Below are 18,200 nucleotides of genomic sequence, written 5' to 3'. Positions count from 1 at the left end.
TCCTTTGCCCCTCTTCCTCTTGTGTGTGTGAGAAAGGCATTGATCCGACATACCCCATTTGGGGGTGTGAATGAATGCTCTCTCTCTTTCTCTCTCTCTTTTCCCCCCCCTTGACTCTTTTTTCTCTTGTGACGTGCACCTAACTTCCCTCCCTTGTATCTTTCTTGCAGCGGGCGCATACATTATAAGGATATGTACAGTTTATTGCGAGTTATCTCCCCTCCCCTGGGCCTTGGCAAGAAATGCCCGCATAGGGTGGCCTGCAAGGTTTGGACTACACCCCCCCACCCCCAAACCCAACCCCCACCCCATAAAAGCAACTTATTAAGAAACGCAACCTGCTCGCCTTTTTTTCTTTTTTTAAATAGACTGGAATGAATGATGGATTATTTTTTTTTTCACTCACTTGTTTTCACACCATGTCACCATTTTTCAGGGGTGGGGGGGACTGCGTGTGGTGGGGGGGAGGGGCACACTCAAGCATGTGGTAGTTGACTGCACTGACTGTTGTCGGGTGGCAAGGGATGATGTTTTTAAAATATGTAACGAGTCCAAAAAAAAAAAAGTCATTTCATTGCTTTTATTTTTGCTTGCGTTCCGATTTTTGCCTGGGCAAGAGATTTGTGTGTATGCGGGTGTGTGTGTGGGTGGGGGGGCGGATGGGGTGTTGATACGTATCTGTCATCCATTTTGGTTGATTAGCGCAGAGGCAAGGAGGGCGGCGTGCTCGCCGCGCTAGCCGTTAGCTGCGTCCTGATGTTTGATGCCCCCCTCGAGTCGCTTACTTGCTCCATCTTGGCAGTGCTCAGTTTCAGTGCTTTTGATTTTATTTATAAATAAATATATTTTATAAATATATTAATATATTCATAAAATATATTTTATAAATAAATAAAATACAATTTTATTTATTTATTTATAAATAAATATATAAATTTATATAATTTATATATAAATTATATTATATAATTTATAGAATTTATATATAATAATTTATATATAAATATAATAATAAAAATAAACGAAGACGTCATCCACTAGGCAGACATACTGCGATGGATATGGCCAAAGCTATCGCCGTGCATATTTACAAGATGTGCAGTACTAAACTGACCGCTGTGAGTAAATAAAATAAGATAAGATAAAACAAGCTTTATTTGTCCCACACTGGGGACTTTTGCGGTCCACGGCAGCAAAATTGGGGGGGGAAAAGAAAAAAAAATGGTCGACTGTAATGTACTATTCACATCATTATTGTATTGTACAATGTTAGCTAGTTTTAGCATTAGCACGCTAACAAGGAGCAAGTAGGTGACCTCAAGGTTAAACACCGAAACGTATATATGGCCGACACGCGCGCTCCGTTTGTGTGGCTATCAACGGGGCGCGGGGGTGGGGGGGGTTGCGCGAGCCCCCGCCCGCGCTCGCCGCGCCATTCACCTCTACCCAAGCGTAGGGTAGAAAGAGGGCCCAAAAGACGCGACTCCCGATCCCCCTCTAGTTCCTCTTCCTCCTCCTGTGCTCTTCCCTCCTCTCATCCTCTTCTTCCTCTCGCCATAGCAACCAACCACACGCTCATCATCACCACGGCGACAAACAACAACAATAACCTTTGTGTGTGTTTGTTTCCCCCTCTTTCCTTCCCCTTTGTGTGCTTTTGCGTTGCGTTCTTCCTCACCTCTTTTGTCAACACCCCCTTTCATCCTTTTGATTTACACCCTCTGGCATCGTTTGTTCTTGTCTGTCGGGGTGATTGTATGTGCGTCCGCGTGTGTGTGTGTGTGTGTGTGTGTGTGTAGCGGCCAGATCACTTACACAGACATGTATCAGATGCTAAGACACATGTGTCCGCCGCTAGGCCTCGGGAAGAGGTGCCCCGCCCGGGTCGCCTATAAGGTAGACTGGCCCCCGCCCCATTTGTCCCCCTCCCTTACGTCCTTCCACTTCCTGTCCTCCCTTCTGTGGTTAGTGGTTGTGGTGGTGGTGGTGGTGATGGTGGTGCGCGCTGTCCTCTGTTGCCGAGGGATCGGAGGGCGCCGGCCGCGGCTTCTGTGGTTGCAGTGACGTGTGGCGGTGGACTCCTTGGAGATTTTTTTTGGGGGGGGGGTTCGTGTGGGGGGGCGGGACTTTCCTTTACTTTGATGTGGAGCCCCAGACATAACACGGGCAGGAAAATTTGGGAATTGTGGGCAGAATATAGATCACATGCGCATTCAAATGCTAATTGGTGCCCACAAATTGCTCAACTGTGGCCGCGAAAGACTCATTTGTGCCTTTGGCTTGCAGTCGAGATCACGTCTGCACAAAATGCTAATTGCTCGCGTGCATATCTTGGAGGTCTGTTGAGAAATAAGTTGCTGTGCCCGTGGGTGAACCCGAAAATTTCAAGGCAACAAATTTAGAGAAAATGTGAAAATGAGCAATTCAAGAAAATATTTTTGAAAGTTTTTGAGATTTTTTTTTCCCGCCCCTGCATTTCACAACACAGAAATAAGACTTTAGAGAACCAATTGGCCCCTCCCATCTCTAATTTAAAGAGAGTTAAAAACAACTCAAATCGTTTGGGAGCGACAATTTTATTTTTTGTTGTTGTGCTAAATATATTGTGGTCAACTGTTTATATACCCAACTTTAGAAAAAAAAATCGACATTTTTATTTTTTTTAACCAACTTTAACAATCGATGCTGTCGTTACAGGCGCCGATTGCAAATAACGGGAGGCGTGGTCAATTATGCTAACGACATGAATCTTGAATAATATCACATCTCTTTCAAAAACAGGGTCCACGCATGCTAAAACTACTTCCTGGTCACAGTTTTTAGCATTTCATGCGCATTCGATTTCTCATTGGTGGCCACAGTTGAATTATTTCTTTGCCCGTGTCATGTCTGAAGCTCCGTAGTCTTCTTTTTTTTTTTCTCAAGTGTCACCTGCCGGCCTTGCCGTCAAGCCGCAGGAGCGAGGGAACAGAGAACGGGAGCTTTGCCTGTCCATCTGCAACCTGCACGGACGCAAACACAAGCCCACGCGTGTACACACACAACCCCGCACGCACCCCCCCCCCCCCACCCCACCCCCCCACACGATTGAGTGACCAGTGGCGGTTTCAAGTTTCCACACGATAACAACACTCGATGCTGACGATGCGGGTACAGAAGGAGCGGCAAAGGGCGCCTGGCTTCGGCCCTCTGGCTCTCTAGTTCCTGTGGATGGCGCTAACACTCCCCCCCCCCCCCTCTCTCTCTCTCTCTCTCTCTCTCTCATACACACACACACACACACACACAGAATTGAGACACACACAAGTGACAAATAGCTAACCCAGGGTTTCACCCAATTTCTTAGCATACTCTGTCCATCGGTCCTCCCCTTCTCGAATGTTTTCATCTTTCCCGTGATGTCCAGTAAGCCGGCCACGGACGGCGTTTAGATTTTATGGAGAGGGGGGGGGGGGGGGGTTGGTGGTTCTGGGACTATCAGAAAGCTTGTCAGAAAGCCTTGGCTTGTTTCACAGTTTGACTTCAGTGTCGTTCAGTCTTGTCTTGTTCTGTCCATTTTTTTTCCTTTACTCTGGACATGCGCTCACACACACACACATACACACTTTCTTCCCTTCTATTTTTTTGTGTGTGTCGTCACACTGCTCTTGGTCATTTTCACTTTCTGTCCCCCCCCCCCTTTTTTTTTTTCTTATAAGTACATCTCATGACCCCTCCTTCCTCTTGCCCTGTAGTGCCACCACTTGACAACAATTCCTTATTTTTTCAGTGACTTTCATAATATTACTTTTTTAACTCCCGCCTCCAAAAAGTTATTTGTAGTCGTAAGATTAGAAAAAAAAAGTTGCAGGCAGAAAATATTTAAATAAATTCTAATTTTTATATAGCTATTTAAAAAAAATCTATATAAAACGGTATATAATCTTTATGTTGTGTGAAAACGTCTCAAACATACAAAATTGTTTTGCTTTGTTTTTCCCGGAACAACTACTTTTTTCCACCCCCCCAAAAAAACCAACTTTTTTTCTCATAAATACAATTCTTTATCGAGAAAATAGACAAATGTAGTCTAGCAATATATTACTTTTTCTCAAAAAATATACCTTTTTTGTTGTTCCTAGAACAAAATATAGCTTTATCCCCCCCAAAAAATGCTATTTTGTTGGAAAAAAAATACTGCTTTTCATCTAGCACGTTTTCAGTGTTATATCTCAAATAGAAATCAAATAACATGTAAATTAATGTAATTTTTGTGTAAAAATCATAGTATTATGATTTGTAATGTCAAAATAAGTAATTAAAAAATTAGTTCCTAAAAATAATTTTAGAAAATACACTTCTAGCACTTTGTTGACATTTTTTTTACTATCGAGCAAATTTTAAGATGGTAGTGTTTAAATTTTTCTGTGGAAAAGAGGCCATTATTTTCTTTCTTTATGACTCCCTAACACAAATTTAGAAATGATTACTTTTGATCTTGAAATGACTTTCTGTTTGTGATAGAATTTTTCGAGGAAATGCAGACTGTTCTTCTCAGACACTGCGACTTTCCAACAACAACAAAAAAATACGACTTTGGGTCGAGAGAACACTTTGACTTTATTCTTGTAAGAATTCGTTTTTTTCTAGAAAACGGAGAATGTTATTCTCGTAAAAATATGATCGTCAATCTTGGAGAAACGACTTCAATCCCGTGAAACTGTTCTGGTAGCATTTTTGTTTCTTTCCAGTGTGGCCTGAACTGTGCTCCTCATGTAACGGTTGCCACGGCGATTCAATGAATGGGGCCTTGCAGGGCGAAAATGAAAAGCACAAAGACCATCAAGTCATCTCTATGATTTTCTTTTGTTTTGGTCCGTCTTCTTAATAGGATGCAACACAACACTAATGCTATTTTTTTGTTCTTCTTACTGACACCCGACTTTTTTGAGACATGTGCAGCCGTCTGGCATTGAGAGAAATTTTTACCTCCCGGCCAATCGGATCTAGGGATACTAAAATTGGATTTAAAAATGAATAAATAAAATCAATCCGAGGGAATAGGTTGAATCCTTTTTGAATTGCGGAGACTCTCTTTGCGCGGGTGCACGGCTGCTTGTTGTGTACGTGGAATGGGGATTTTTGCATGCCGTGTGTCGGGTGGTCCACCAGGGGGTGCTGCATGTACGCTCGATGTTGGCCGATGCCCGCCGCCATCTTGCCCTGGAGCATGTCCACACACACACAAAAAAAACAGCCGTCATCGTGCTTGCCGCCGTGCGTGCCCAACGCTCATGTTCGGAGGTAAACCCGATGGATGCCGACCGCTCCCGATAGCAACCGTCCGCAAGCCCCCCCCTCGGATGGCTTGCGGGGTTCTATCCAATGGTTCATCCATCGGATTTACCTAAAATATGCAGGGAACCTCCTGACTGGTAGGGGGAGCTCTATAGAACATACCAGAGTTACAACAACAACAGAAAAAGCTGCCTCCTGAACAAAAGCACCAGTGGTAACGTTTTTTGTTTGTTTGTTTTTTTAACCACAATTAAGCTTCAACTTAATTGAAGTCTGTGCAGATTCTTGTGTGTAAGTGTATTTTTGTTTTACATCTATTGTATACATTCTCTCTTGGTGTGGCACCGCATAGATGTGTGAATGGCGCTGGCACATTCACACATTTAGGGAACATGGGCACAGGTTGGGTCGGAGGCCATTTTGGTCCCCTCCCCGTTGCTCCTCCTGGTGGTTTTGGGCTCCGGCGATCACTTAGCAGAACGAAGCCACCCCCCGGCCCCCCCTTTTTTTTATTGGAAAATACGATATTATTCTCGGAATATTATGGGTTATATTTTGGGGGGGATATTTTCGTAATTTAAGTTCCTATCTAGAAAGAAAAATGCAACTTTTGGGGGAGAAAACCATTACTTTTTGCCTACAGGTATTTATCGGAAAAAAAATAAAACGGACATATTATGTCTTAACATTCACGTCATATTATGATGTCCTCATTAAAAAGGGAATTTGACTTGGAATGTCACTTCTTATCGAGAAAAAAAATGCATAATCTTAAAAAGAAATGTAGAAATATTCTTGTAAAATTACTCCTCTCGAAAAGCCGACTTCCTGTTTTCCAAATTTTATAACTTTGTATTTCAGTGATACTTCTTTTTAATCCTGATCATCAGCTCAGGTATGTTGTTGTTCTATTATGATTTGATAGAAATGATGACTTGATTCTTGAGAAACAGAAGAGTATGACTTATCAAGAAAAAGAAAAACTGAATCGTTTTCATCTCTACTTTGTAAATTTGTGTGTGTGTGTGTGTGTGTATTCTCAAAGAATAGAACTTTACCTTTTCAAGTTCACTCTCAAAACAAAAAAACTATGCTCATGTTGCGAATTCTCATTGAGAAATAAGACTTTATTCTCACTATGTGACATTTTTTGAAGGGAAAATGACTTCCTTTTTCATAATACTATGACTTATCTAGAAACAACACATTCTTTTCATCAACAGACTTTTTGTCCAGAAAAAAAATACAGCTTCGTTCCAGAATTTACATTTTCCAGAGGACACTTTTATTGTAATAGAAATTCTTATCTAGAAAAGTCGCGCTTTATTTTTGGAATGTGCAATGTTTTGAGGGGAAAAACATGTCTTCAGTTTTTATCATGAAATAGTAAAGCTTCATCCCCAATTTCTTTTTTCTCAGAAAAAAAACCCTCTAATTTTCACAATATGTATATGACTTCATTCTTATCCACCCCCCCCCCCCCCAAAAAAAACGACAACCTTATTTGGGCACAAAAAAAAGCACTTTTTTTTTCTTAGTGCAGTGCTGTGCTGTCTCTTGTGGAGTATCACTGGTGCATCAGGAGATGCGACTGACTGTAGCAGTGCCGTAGCAATCCGACAGCCTCATTGGCCGCTTTCTATGGAGCTCTCTCAACCCCCACTCGGGCCCTTCACCGCCCCCCCCGAGCCTCCGCGGAAGTTCGGGCACAGCCGCGGTGCGGTTACGGCAAGGCACGCGCATGTTTCCTTTCTTACGCTCTGCCTGTTACCTGGCTCGCCGCAGAGGCTGCTGCGGATGGACCTGCCCGTGGCCGACGACAACACGGTCCACTTCAACTCCACCCTGATGGCGCTTATCAGGACGGCGCTGGATATCAAGATCGCCAAGGGTACGGGCCCAGAGTCTTTCTTGTTCTTATAATCATAATAATAATGATAATACATTTTATTTGAAAGCGCTTTTCATCATACTCAGACACTTTACAAGAGCTTAAAAAACAGGATAAAATGTGCACTAGAACAAGCATGCATAAATTTACAAAAGCACATTTAGATGAACAAAAAAAGCAAAAAATGGGTACAAGAGATTAAAAGGTGTTAAAAGCATTGCGGAATTGTGAGTTTTAAGAGATGATTTGAAGGATTGGAGGTCAGTACGGTTGCGGATGTGTTGTAGTAGAGCGTTCCAGAGGGTGGGGGCGGCGACAGAGAAGGCTCGGTCCCCCCAGGTTTTCAGCTTGGTCACGGGAATGGCGAGGAGGTTTGTGTTTGAGGAGCGGAGGTTGCGGGAAGGAGTGTAGTGGTAACGAAGGTCGGAGGAAGGACCAAGCACAGAACTCGGTTCGGTCGTACCCGGTGACAAACCCGTTTCCGGCAGGCTGGATTTGTTCCTGTTCATATTTTTTACTAGGGGGGAAAAAAATCATTTTTTGTAACATTAAGACTTTTATTCCCCCCCCCCCCCCCCCCCCCATCTTGCTCTAAATGTTTTGTTTCTTTTTTGACATTACGTGCATCATACTTTGACTTTTTTGTCTTGAAAAATACATTTTGGTTGTCATTACGTCGTGACATTTTTGTAGAAAAACAAAAAGATTTTTAAAACTTTTTCTATGACACGATAACTTGTAATATTGTGACTTTGGTTTTGGGGAAAAAAAAGGAAAATAGTTCTCGTCAAATCGCAAACTTTTTATCGAGAAAAAAATAATCCAATGTTGTTTTCAGTTGTTTGACTTTTTTCTTTTTTTTTAAACTAAAAGAAAATATGACAAAAAATCTAATTGCATGACTTTTTACCTGGGGGAAAAAAAGACTCCTTTGTAATCTTGCCACTTTTTCTAAAAAAAGATGCTTCTCATAAGATGGCATGAGAAACACTTTCGATCCTGACAAAAAAAATCGAAAAAAGTTTGATTCTCCCCCCTTTCAAAATATGATTTAATTCTCATGAAATGACAAGAGTCTAATTTTGGATTCCATCCCTAATCAGTTTTTTGTTTGTTTTCCTTTTCTGTATCCACACTGGGTTGGGAGGGGGCGGGGTGTGATGATGTCATAGCAGCCCTGAAGAGATCAAATGTTTCCACTTGTTTTGTGTGAACGGTCAACCTCTCGTGATGCCGTTGTGCCTCCCTCCCCCCTTTGTAACTTCCTAACCGTGTATCCTCCACCGCTACATCACCGCAACTCTCACAGGCGGCGCAGACAAGCAGCAAATGGACGCCGAGCTGCGTAAGGAGATGATGGCCATATGGCCAAACCTGTCGCAGAAAACCTTGGACCTGCTGGTCACGCCTCACAAGGGTGAGTTGCACGGAGAACCCCGTTGCCTTTCATATTTGGATGTCCGATCACCCAACTCACCAAGATGACAGCTTCTGCCACACTGCTCTGCATCCCCTGATCAGGCTGTGATGCGGGATACATTAAAAAAAAACAACAACAACAAAAAAACACACACACTTGACCTACAATCAGCAATGATTCAACCAGTTGACTGTCTTGACCTCAACGTAAATAAAAGATAAAAATCCCGGTGTCATCACCCGGCGAAACCCAGTTGGCTGCGCATGTCTGTCAGAACAGGAAGGCACTGAAAAGTCTCAACAATTCATGCCTGAAATTGAACTAAAAGTCACGACATTTTGCAGAAGGCATTTGAATCATTGCGAGAGGCGGACATGCAAGTCCGTGGTATCCGCATCAAGCACATTCCATCCTGCCATCAGGGGGGGTGCCAACTATAGAAGATCCTCTATAGCAGGGGTGTCCAAACTTTTTGCCAAGGGGGCCAGATTTTATGTGGTAAAATGTCGGGGGGGCCGACCTTGGCTGACATTCTTTACATTGAACAACAATATTGTTCAGCAAATTTTAGTACGCCAGTTTGTTTCACATTTCCATTTTTATTTTAATTTCAACAATCTTAAGAATTTCTTTTGGTTCATTTGAAACAGGAATTTGAAATATGATATCAGTCAATATAAACACGGAGTGATGTGATGCCCTCTAGTGTCTAAATGCTATTACTCATTTAGTGAATGCTATTACTCATTTGGCCACTAGAGGGAAGCAGTACTCTATGAAACATCACTCACCAGTCTACGAGACCTCAGTCAATGCAACACGCGGGCCGGACTTTGGACATGCCTGCTCTATAGGAGTCTTTTCACGGCAGGACGAACCAAAATGGCTGCCAACTACGACGTATCGAACACAGAAAGAACAGATGTAAAAACGCCAATGCGGACTACAGCGTAAACGTATCGATTACAAATACGTGTGAAATACGTCAAATGGGGACTTTGAAATGTGAACGTTATTGAAAACGTTGCAAGCGGGGAACGTTGAAACCAGGTATGTAGAGTTTTTGCGTCGGAAAGGGTGAGCATGAACGATGAGTCCGTTTCGAACCTCCGTGCATGTTTCCAAAATCTGCGGCTTTGATGAAGGTGGACTCTTTCGAAAGAACGTCATTGTATCGCAGATTGCTTCGGCGCGGCAGATTTCGTCGCCGCGCCGCTGTAAAAAGATTTTTTTTTTGTCATTGTAAATGAAAACGTGACATCGCACAACTAACTAAATAAATAAATAAACTGCGCTCCCGCCCCCCAAAGCATCCGTCTGTTGGGTTTGGCAGTGAGTCGGCTACATTGCCCCCGTGAAATGCACTCGAAGCAAGCGCACCGTGTTGTTGAAATATATCCGGGTGTTGCATACCCGCACGGCGAGCTCACTTGTGTTTTTCACTGACACGAAGCCCTGAATCAGGAAGAGGGAATCACGAAACAGAAGTGTCCTCGCTGTCCGGCGCAACATTCTCGTGAACTTGTCCCACCCCCGCCCCATTGCCCCCCCCCCCCCCCACGCCCCCAACCCCACTCAGCGCAGGGTCCCATTTCGCTCGGGTCTAATCTTCCAGGGTAACTTGTCATTTTCTCAGCAGCCACGGACTTGACGGTGGGCAAAATCTACGCTGCCATGATGATCATGGAATACTACCGGCAGAGCAAGACCAAAAAACTGCAGGCCATGCGGGAGGAACAGGTAGAGCGGATCCCGACGATAATTCCTTGTCCGGCGCCGCGTTTTCCGGGGCAAGCCTGCGGGACGGCGTTGCTTGTTTATTTTTCCTCGGAAGTTATCCGTGAAATGTCGCGGACCTTTTCGGAGGTCCACAGCATCTTGGGAGACTTTGACTTTGGCATGCTCACCGAGCAAGCTTTGGGCCGTGAACCGATCGCCGTTAGCAACGGCTTTGCGGCTTACAAGAAAAAGGCATGACGCGCTAGCATGGTGATATTTTGCAAATGGGATCACAATGCAGCTTCTGTTTCTCTGGAGACACCTTGAGCCCAAATGCTAATGCTAACGCTCTCAGGCTACGCTTAGTCCTCGGTATCTCTCCTCGTGTCTGGTCCGTAGACCTGAGACACCCCGCAGTGGAGAAGGCTGCTAACCCTCTCAGGCTCCGCTTAGTCCTCGGTACCTCTCCTCGTGTCTGGTCCGCAGACCTGAGACACCCCGCGGGGGAGGAGGCGCTCCGAGGGGGTCTGGTGGGGCCAGGCTAGTTCAAGATTTGAAAACAAATCATAGGATCTTCAAAAGAACTATAAAATGAGCCAGTGAAAGGGTATAGGGTAGGAATTCTGTGCTCCCTCATACGAGTAACAGTCATGAGGTGAGCGGCAGCATTCTGGAGCAACTGGAGACGCTTGATGGAGGATTGGCTTACTCCAAAGTCAAGTGCATGACCGTGAGACGAGAGCGTTCTAAACCAGCTGCGATTTAAACCTTTTTTTGGGGGGGGGGGGAACAAACCGATGCGGGCATTTAGTGAAGGTCCACGGCGTACTCTTGGTCTGCTCCTGAATCCGTTGGACCGCGTAGACCGCATCCGTCGTCTCCCTGTTTGTCCTACCGTCTCTGTGCTCGTCCGGCCTTGCTTTTTGTCTTTGATTTCATGCTCTGTCCTCGCTCTTTCTTCCTCTTCTTCTGTTGTCGCTCTGACGTCTCCCTTTATCCCAACACCCACCCCCCCGCCCAGGATGAGGTGGGGTCTCCTTATTTGGTCAGTCCACCTCAACGGTTGCTCGATTGTGTGTGTGTGTGTGTCCTTCAATGTGTTTTGAGTGCTGCCTGGCGTCTGACTGTCAGTCCGTCTGTCCAATGGGATGTCGACCGGTCCCCCTACCACCCCCCCCTCAAAAGTCTGATCATTTGGTGGCGACACTAACTAACAAGCATTTCATTCAGCTGTTTCCTTTCCCGCCAACGGGCGAGGACTTTAAACAGCCCGCGGTAAAATCATTTAACGTCTCTTGTACTGTTTCCATGTTTTTCCATGTCGGGTAAGGAAACTCCCGTCCCACTGGCCCCCCAGCGTTAAGGCTCATTTGTGCTCCCACTACGTCCGTACCAGGAGGTGCCTCTGAATCCAAATTTTCCTCCGAAAGACAATTTTGATTTATACGGTTCGTTTATTGATGATTTCCAGTGGGATGGTTCCCCGTCAGCAGTGGCCATAAATTCTCAACCAATCAAACGAGGGTTGAGGTTTCAAATTACGGTTTGGAAACGATACAAGTTTTAAAGTTTCAAGACTGGGTTCGGGTTTGAAGCCTAAACTGGGGTTTCAAACATGACTTGGTGTTTGAAATGAGTCAAGGTTCGAGATTCATATTTTTACGCGGGGTTAGGGTTGCAAACAAACATTAGGGTTTAAAATTCCACCAGTGTTTCGAAACCAGGAACAAAATAAAGCCGGGTTAGCATTTCATGTCAGAGTTGCAAACCAGGTTTTATGATTCAAATTTCAAGCAAGGTTTTGCCTTTTAAATTATGAAATATGGCTTGTGTTAAAAGTTTCAAACAAGGATTAGGGTTTTTCTTGAGAGAGTTTGAAGCCAGGGTTAAGGTTCTAAATTCGTGTTTGCAGCCTGCGTTAGAGCAAAATGAGGGTGGAAAAAGGTGGGTTAGCGCTTGGGTTTCAAACGTTTAGCATTCAAAATTGGGGTTCGAAACCGCTGTCAGGTGTTGAAGTCTGGGTATGGATGTCGTATGTTGAACATAAATGAGCCTTGACATGTCAGAAGGGGCGTGGCCATGTCTCGTTTTGTCACCGTCATCCAATCAGCCCACGCGAGGCAAACTTTTAAGTCACTCTGGAAACGTTGAATCCGATGTGTTCGAATGTCTCCTCGCACACATCGCTCTCTGATATGTCCGGGCTTTTCGCCGAGTCACCTTTTCACGTCTTTCTCGTGTACGACGGGATCTCCACGTTCCCTCATTGACGCGGGTTCCGAGGGGGTTTGTTTCGGAAGATTTTCCACTGCACTGCACCTGCTCGCCTTTCGGTGGCGCTCATTGGGCGCCGCGGCCAACCCGGTGCGTAAAATCAAATCATCGGGAATCCAGATCTTCACTTCAAAAGTGAAACTGGATCCCGTTGATTTGATTTTAGGCAGCCGCTTGACAAAATTCAGTAAATTCAGCACACACCCCATTTTTCTTAATCCAGTGTAGTTTAGCGTAGGATGCAAATTCTTGGTTGGTGCCACGTTGTTTTTTTTGGGGGGGGGGTGTTAGGGTTTTGTATAAGGACTTTTTTGGGAGGGGCTATAAATTCGGGTTTTAAATCATTGGTTCGGATTTTATTCCTGTATTTGTATTTTTAAAACGGGTCATCGTTTCAATGGTGGGGTTGTCAAACCTCAGTTAGAGATTCACGTTGCGCTTTGAAGCCCATTTTTGCTTCAAATGTTTGACGTTGCGTGCATGCAGTGGAAACGTCTCCCAAGTGCGTTGTGATCCCACTTTGGTGGGGAAACGTCAACCCGGCCACAGACCCCCCCCCCCCCCCCCCCCCGATGGTGCCCCATGTGGGTCCATGCCGCGAGTGCGCGTCTTTGTTGTGTTTGCTGTGATTCCCACATGTTTCCACCCAATCCCCCCCCCCCTATGCCATCGGCCCCCTTCCTCCCTTTCCTGATTTAAGCCCGCTTGTGGCGTATCTCACACAGAACCGACCGCCGTTAATGTTTCAGCGAATGGAGGCCCCGCCGGAGGGCGACGGCGCCGACAGGCTCGGTGGGCCCGGCACTCAGCCCGACAATGTCTACAGCGTGTGAGTACTCGGGGAAACTCATTGTGTGGCTCATTCGGGTTTAGATTCGATTTAGTTGAATTAAAATTAATTTTCCAATTAGAAATCTTGATTATTTTTTTTTTGTTACACCGCTAAACGTCCATCGAGAATGGTCTGCTTCAACTCACGGAGTGGTAATGTGCCGCCGCAGACCTTCGGACGGCGGCGGTATGACGGAGAGCCAGTCGTGGGTGACCGCCAAAGCCCAGGAGATGTTCCAAAAGACGGGCAACTGGAGCCCCGACCGGCCGTACCCTGACGACTTCCATGACAACCGCAACAACCCGCAGGTATGGCGAGCGCAACGCATACAGTATATCTTATTCGGGTGGGTTTTATCCGGGTACGTGGAGCAACTTCCCGTCTCATCGTCTTTTTCCAAATTGTTCCTATAATGTCGCAGTTGATTTGATGAAACGAACCGCCCCTCCCTCCCCGCCCTACTTTGGCCATGGCGCCATCCGACCCCCCCGCCCCGCCCCTTCCTGCGAGCCGGGCGGACAGTGGTCACGCCTCCTCTCGTTGTGTCCTTGCAGACGGTAGAGATGCGGGAGATGGGGCGGGACGGGTACTCGGACACCGAGCCCTGCCACCCAGTGGATGGGCACGGGCGCACCCTCTCCATGCCCCGCCTCTCAGCAGACAACCAAGTGAGCACCTCCATCAGCCCCCAAACAACCTCCCTCCCTTCCTCCCTCCCTCCCTCCATCCATCGCCAGTGCCCACCGCCATCCCTTGCCCCGCATGTGACTGGAATTCATTTGTCTCTGAAAATCGATGCGGTTTTACCAAATGGGTATCTGGAGCGCACAGAAAAGAAGACACCAGAACAGTTCACGGCTTTTTTGAGGGGGTTTTGGTCATGTGATATTGGCAATGCAAGCATGAGGGCACTTTGACATCAATTTCAGTCAATGGCTTCCTTGGATGGGTGAAAACATCAACGCAATATTAATCAGAATACTCAACATTTTTACTGTCAAGAGAATTTTTGACTCGAGTTCTGCTTTAATATTACGAGAATAAAGTTGAAAACAAAGTCTTACTTTGAAGAAAAAAAGTACATTTTGGGGATAAACTTTCCAATCCTGATGATAGTTGTATTTTTTTGAAATTTTAGGCTTCAAAAAAGTTTTGTATCGTACATTTCATGAGATTAAAGGCAAGGCGAAGCAACTTTATTCACGTAGCGCATTTCATACAAAGGTAACTCGATGTACTTCACATTTAAAGGCAAATTAAGAAGACATTTAAAAGCAAAGTAGAGAGACAGAAAAAGTACTTGCTTAAAGAACGTAGAGCCTGTGGTTTTGGAAAAATTGATTGTAGAAATTCTCTAAAAGTCCATCATAGCGATGGGGAGGGGGGCTGGGTGGGGGGGGCTTAATTTTTAACCTGCATTTAAAAGCATTTACACTTGTGGCTAACTTCACTTCTGTTAGCATCTTATTTCTTTTTGCACGGCAGCATAACAGCTAAATGCTTCTGCACCATGTTGGGCCGGGTCGTAAAATGATCCCCAGTGCATTTTTATTTCTTTCGCCACGGCTGCAGATCTTTCCGGAACATTGAATTCAAAATAACAAAGGATACATTCAACGGAGCGCAGCAAGCTAGAACATGGACAATAATACAGTCCTTGAGAGGAACAAAAAAAAAAGTGATATTTTATTGATAAAGTATAAAACGTCACAATCTGTGGCCCGAATACTTTTTGAGAGACCGGAAATTCACTTGGTTCTCTCCGCTCTCATTCTCATCCACCATGGAAGCCCCGCCCCCTGCCCCCAAACACACACACACCATTTCACACATCTACACGCCGTTTCCCTTGACTGCCACATCAGAGCTGCGATGCCCGAGCCTCGTCTCAAGACCAGGTGAAGCAGCATTCGGCTCATGATTGTCGCGATTGGTCCGGTACGCTCCACGCCAAACTCAACAATTGAATGTTTTCCGATCAGGGGACGTCTACCGTTCGCGGCGATCCGTTTGTGCGCCCGAGATGCCTCTAGAACCGATTGAACATTTCTCAGGACAGGCATCTCAATAGCCGTAAACGATCGTGATGCGAGTTCGGATATTTGGCAGAACGATTTTCCGATAACTAGTGAATGAGCCGATGAATTAAAAAGACCGTATAATGACTCCAATGGTGTCTTATGGGGTCCCCGTAACGCTTCCAAGAGCAAAGATGTCAACGACTGGCAGAGCATTTGACTCTTGCCTATATCGGGGGGTGTCAAACTCATTTCTGTCACATGCCACTTTGGAGTGACGTATTCTCGCGAATCCGTTGATCCGTTATTGTTCGGGTGAGTGTCAACGTGGTAACAAAACTGTTTAACGTCAGCGTTATTGATAATACGTGATGATTTGACATTTCACTCTCGATTTTAGCAAGGATCGTGCTAGTTGACACGCACCATTTTCTTTCGCGGGCCACAAAAAAAAGACGTCGCGGGCCGGATCTAGCCCCCGGGCCTTGGGTTGACACGTTGATTTCACTTTACAACAGTCATGTTGTAAAGTGTTCATTTCTGTTAAGTCTTTTTGGGATTTTTTTTTTCAATAAATATCAGCCGCGGGGCACAAATACGTTTTTTAAAATTCTTTTCTCTTCTGCCGTCATTTCCCACTTCACTTTTCCGCCTCATTACCACCCGATCCTTGGTGTGTCTGTCCCGTGCGCAATAGAAAAGGCGACGTCCAGTCCTGTGTGCTGCTTTCCTTTTTTTGCCTCTTTCCCACGCTGACCGCCAAACCGCTTTGCTTGTGCGGCTCTTTGTACGCTTTGCAGCGGAGAAGACACGGGCTTCGCGTGTATGTCCTCTCGCAGGCTCTAACAGAGGCTGTTAGCAACCTCTCTACCAATGAGCCACGTCACTGTTACATATTTGGGCAAATGCTCATAGCTGACGGTCAACTGCCGGCTGATGTTTCTGATTTGCAAAGAGCTACGGTGAAATGTTTTTTTCGCAGCCGGGATGGGTGCACCAGCCGATGCTCGACTCTTCCGGTCGGGTTGGCACACGCCCGTTTGGTTCATCAGATCACTGAACCCTTTCGCCCTGATCTGGTGCCAGTTGTGGTTCGCAGCAAGAAAAGGCGCCATGTGAGGTTCGGGGTTCCAAATTAGTGTGTTGAAAGCCTGGGTAAGGTTTTGAAAGAGTGTTTTCCGCCAAGGTTGGCGTTTTAAGATTTCAAGCCCGGGTTTGGGTTTCGACGAAGGCTTTCAAGCATCCATTAAAATTAGAATAGGTTCAAATTTAATCCTGGGTTAGGTGTTCAAATAAGGGTCTCAAAGCTTGGGTTCAGGTTTCAAAAGGAGAGCTTGTTTTAAAATGTGGGTATGATTCCAAGGTTGAGGATCCCCAAATCAAGGGTTGAAGCTTGGGTTAAGATTTCAAATTAGGGTTGAAAGCCTGGGTTTGGAGTTAGGCATTCAAGCTAGGTAAAGATCTCAACATCGGCTATTTGAATCCCGATTTAGTGTTCGTTCAGACCAAGAGTTGAGCCTCACATTTCTTTAGTTTGAAGCCTCGGGTAAGGTTTTAGATGTTCTAAGCATGGATCTGGGGTTTCATGCTGAGTTGGAGCTGGGCTTCTTTCATGTTTTCATCACCTGGACCTGACAAAACTGGAATCAGAATAGCAGCAACAGTTTACTCAATACATTGGTGGCCCATTTTACGACCTAGGAACAAGACCGCGGTGTCTGGACCATATGTGGGTGATATGACACACCATAGCTCAGGATTGACCAAACTGAGCCCTGGTATCCAACCAGTACTGGCACCAGCTCAGTGGAAAAGGACATAGAAGAAGGTCAACGATCCAGACTCCCGGCGGCATCTCATCTCCTGTTTGTCTGTGCTCCTCTCCCTCATCGGCAACCGTGTCCCGGGTCTCTCAGAACATCAGCGACACCGGTCCCATGAGGCGCTCCACCTCCAGCCTGGTTCATGGGCGCTCGGGCCGAGGCGTCAGGCTGGACGACTACTCCCTCGAGAGGGTGGTGTCCGAGGAGGGGCGGCACGGCTGCGGGGGCCGCCGGCACCGGGACCGAAGCCACCGGACTTCGCAGCGATCCCTCACCAGATACACCGACGCAGACACGGGTGAGTTGCCACCAAAAACCTTTGGTCCACTCTTTGACATCCCGGACCCGAGAAAGATGGAAGTCCATGTGGGTCTCCGGTGGCTTTTGTTGTCTGTACGAACCGTTTCTTTCCACTGCCCATACAGGCCTGGGCACAGACCTGAGCACCACCACGCAGTCGGGCGACCTGCCTCCCAAGGAGCGTGAGCGGGACCGCGGCAGGACCAAGGACCGGCGCCACCACCATCACCACCACCATCACCACGGTTCCGTGGACAAAGAGCGCTACGACCGGCACGAACTAGCCCACCGACACTCGCACGACAGTCACTGGTCACGCTCACCCAGCGAAGGCCCGGACGGACGAAGCCACAGACAGGTGAGTCGCAGGATTGGGTCCTATCCGGGGGTGGCGCTCTTCATTTTTATCGATAGCGAATAACTTAACACGGATGCGCTGCTGGTATGACTCGCGGGTTTGCCACACAATTTCTCCCCCGTGAGGAAAGGAATTTGAGAACCCCTGGGGTCTCTGTACACTGCAATTGACCAGTGACCGTCTCCGGGGTGTCGACTGCCCGAAGGTCAGCTGAGTTAGGCTCCATCCCACCTGCCAAAGAGGATAAGCGCTGGAGGAAATAGACGTACGGATGGAATTGCTGACATT

At 46.2% G+C, this 18,200-nt stretch overlaps 1 protein-coding gene across 1 annotated transcript in view; it reads left to right on the top strand.

The window, feature by feature from the left end:
• The window catches only part of cacna1ab (calcium channel, voltage-dependent, P/Q type, alpha 1A subunit, b), a 73,702-nt gene that overhangs the window by 49,372 nt on the left and 6,130 nt on the right, over window positions 1–18,200 (top strand). The window contains exons 39-48 of the mRNA XM_052084607.1: window positions 171–267; window positions 7,063–7,168; window positions 8,478–8,585; window positions 10,225–10,328; window positions 11,329–11,352; window positions 13,307–13,410; window positions 13,583–13,721; window positions 13,968–14,081; window positions 17,348–17,552; window positions 17,680–17,912. Coding sequence (XP_051940567.1) covers window positions 171–267; window positions 7,063–7,168; window positions 8,478–8,585; window positions 10,225–10,328; window positions 11,329–11,352; window positions 13,307–13,410; window positions 13,583–13,721; window positions 13,968–14,081; window positions 17,348–17,552; window positions 17,680–17,912 — 1,234 coding nt within the window. The remainder of the gene's footprint in view (window positions 1–170; window positions 268–7,062; window positions 7,169–8,477; window positions 8,586–10,224; window positions 10,329–11,328; window positions 11,353–13,306; window positions 13,411–13,582; window positions 13,722–13,967; window positions 14,082–17,347; window positions 17,553–17,679; window positions 17,913–18,200) is intronic.

The sequence above is a fragment of the Hippocampus zosterae genome, chromosome 13 (genome assembly GCF_025434085.1).
Source record: "Hippocampus zosterae strain Florida chromosome 13, ASM2543408v3, whole genome shotgun sequence".
NCBI lineage: Eukaryota > Metazoa > Chordata > Actinopteri > Syngnathiformes > Syngnathidae > Hippocampus > Hippocampus zosterae.
Note: the sequence above shows the minus strand (reverse complement) of the source record. Positions and strands in the feature narration are given on the sequence as shown.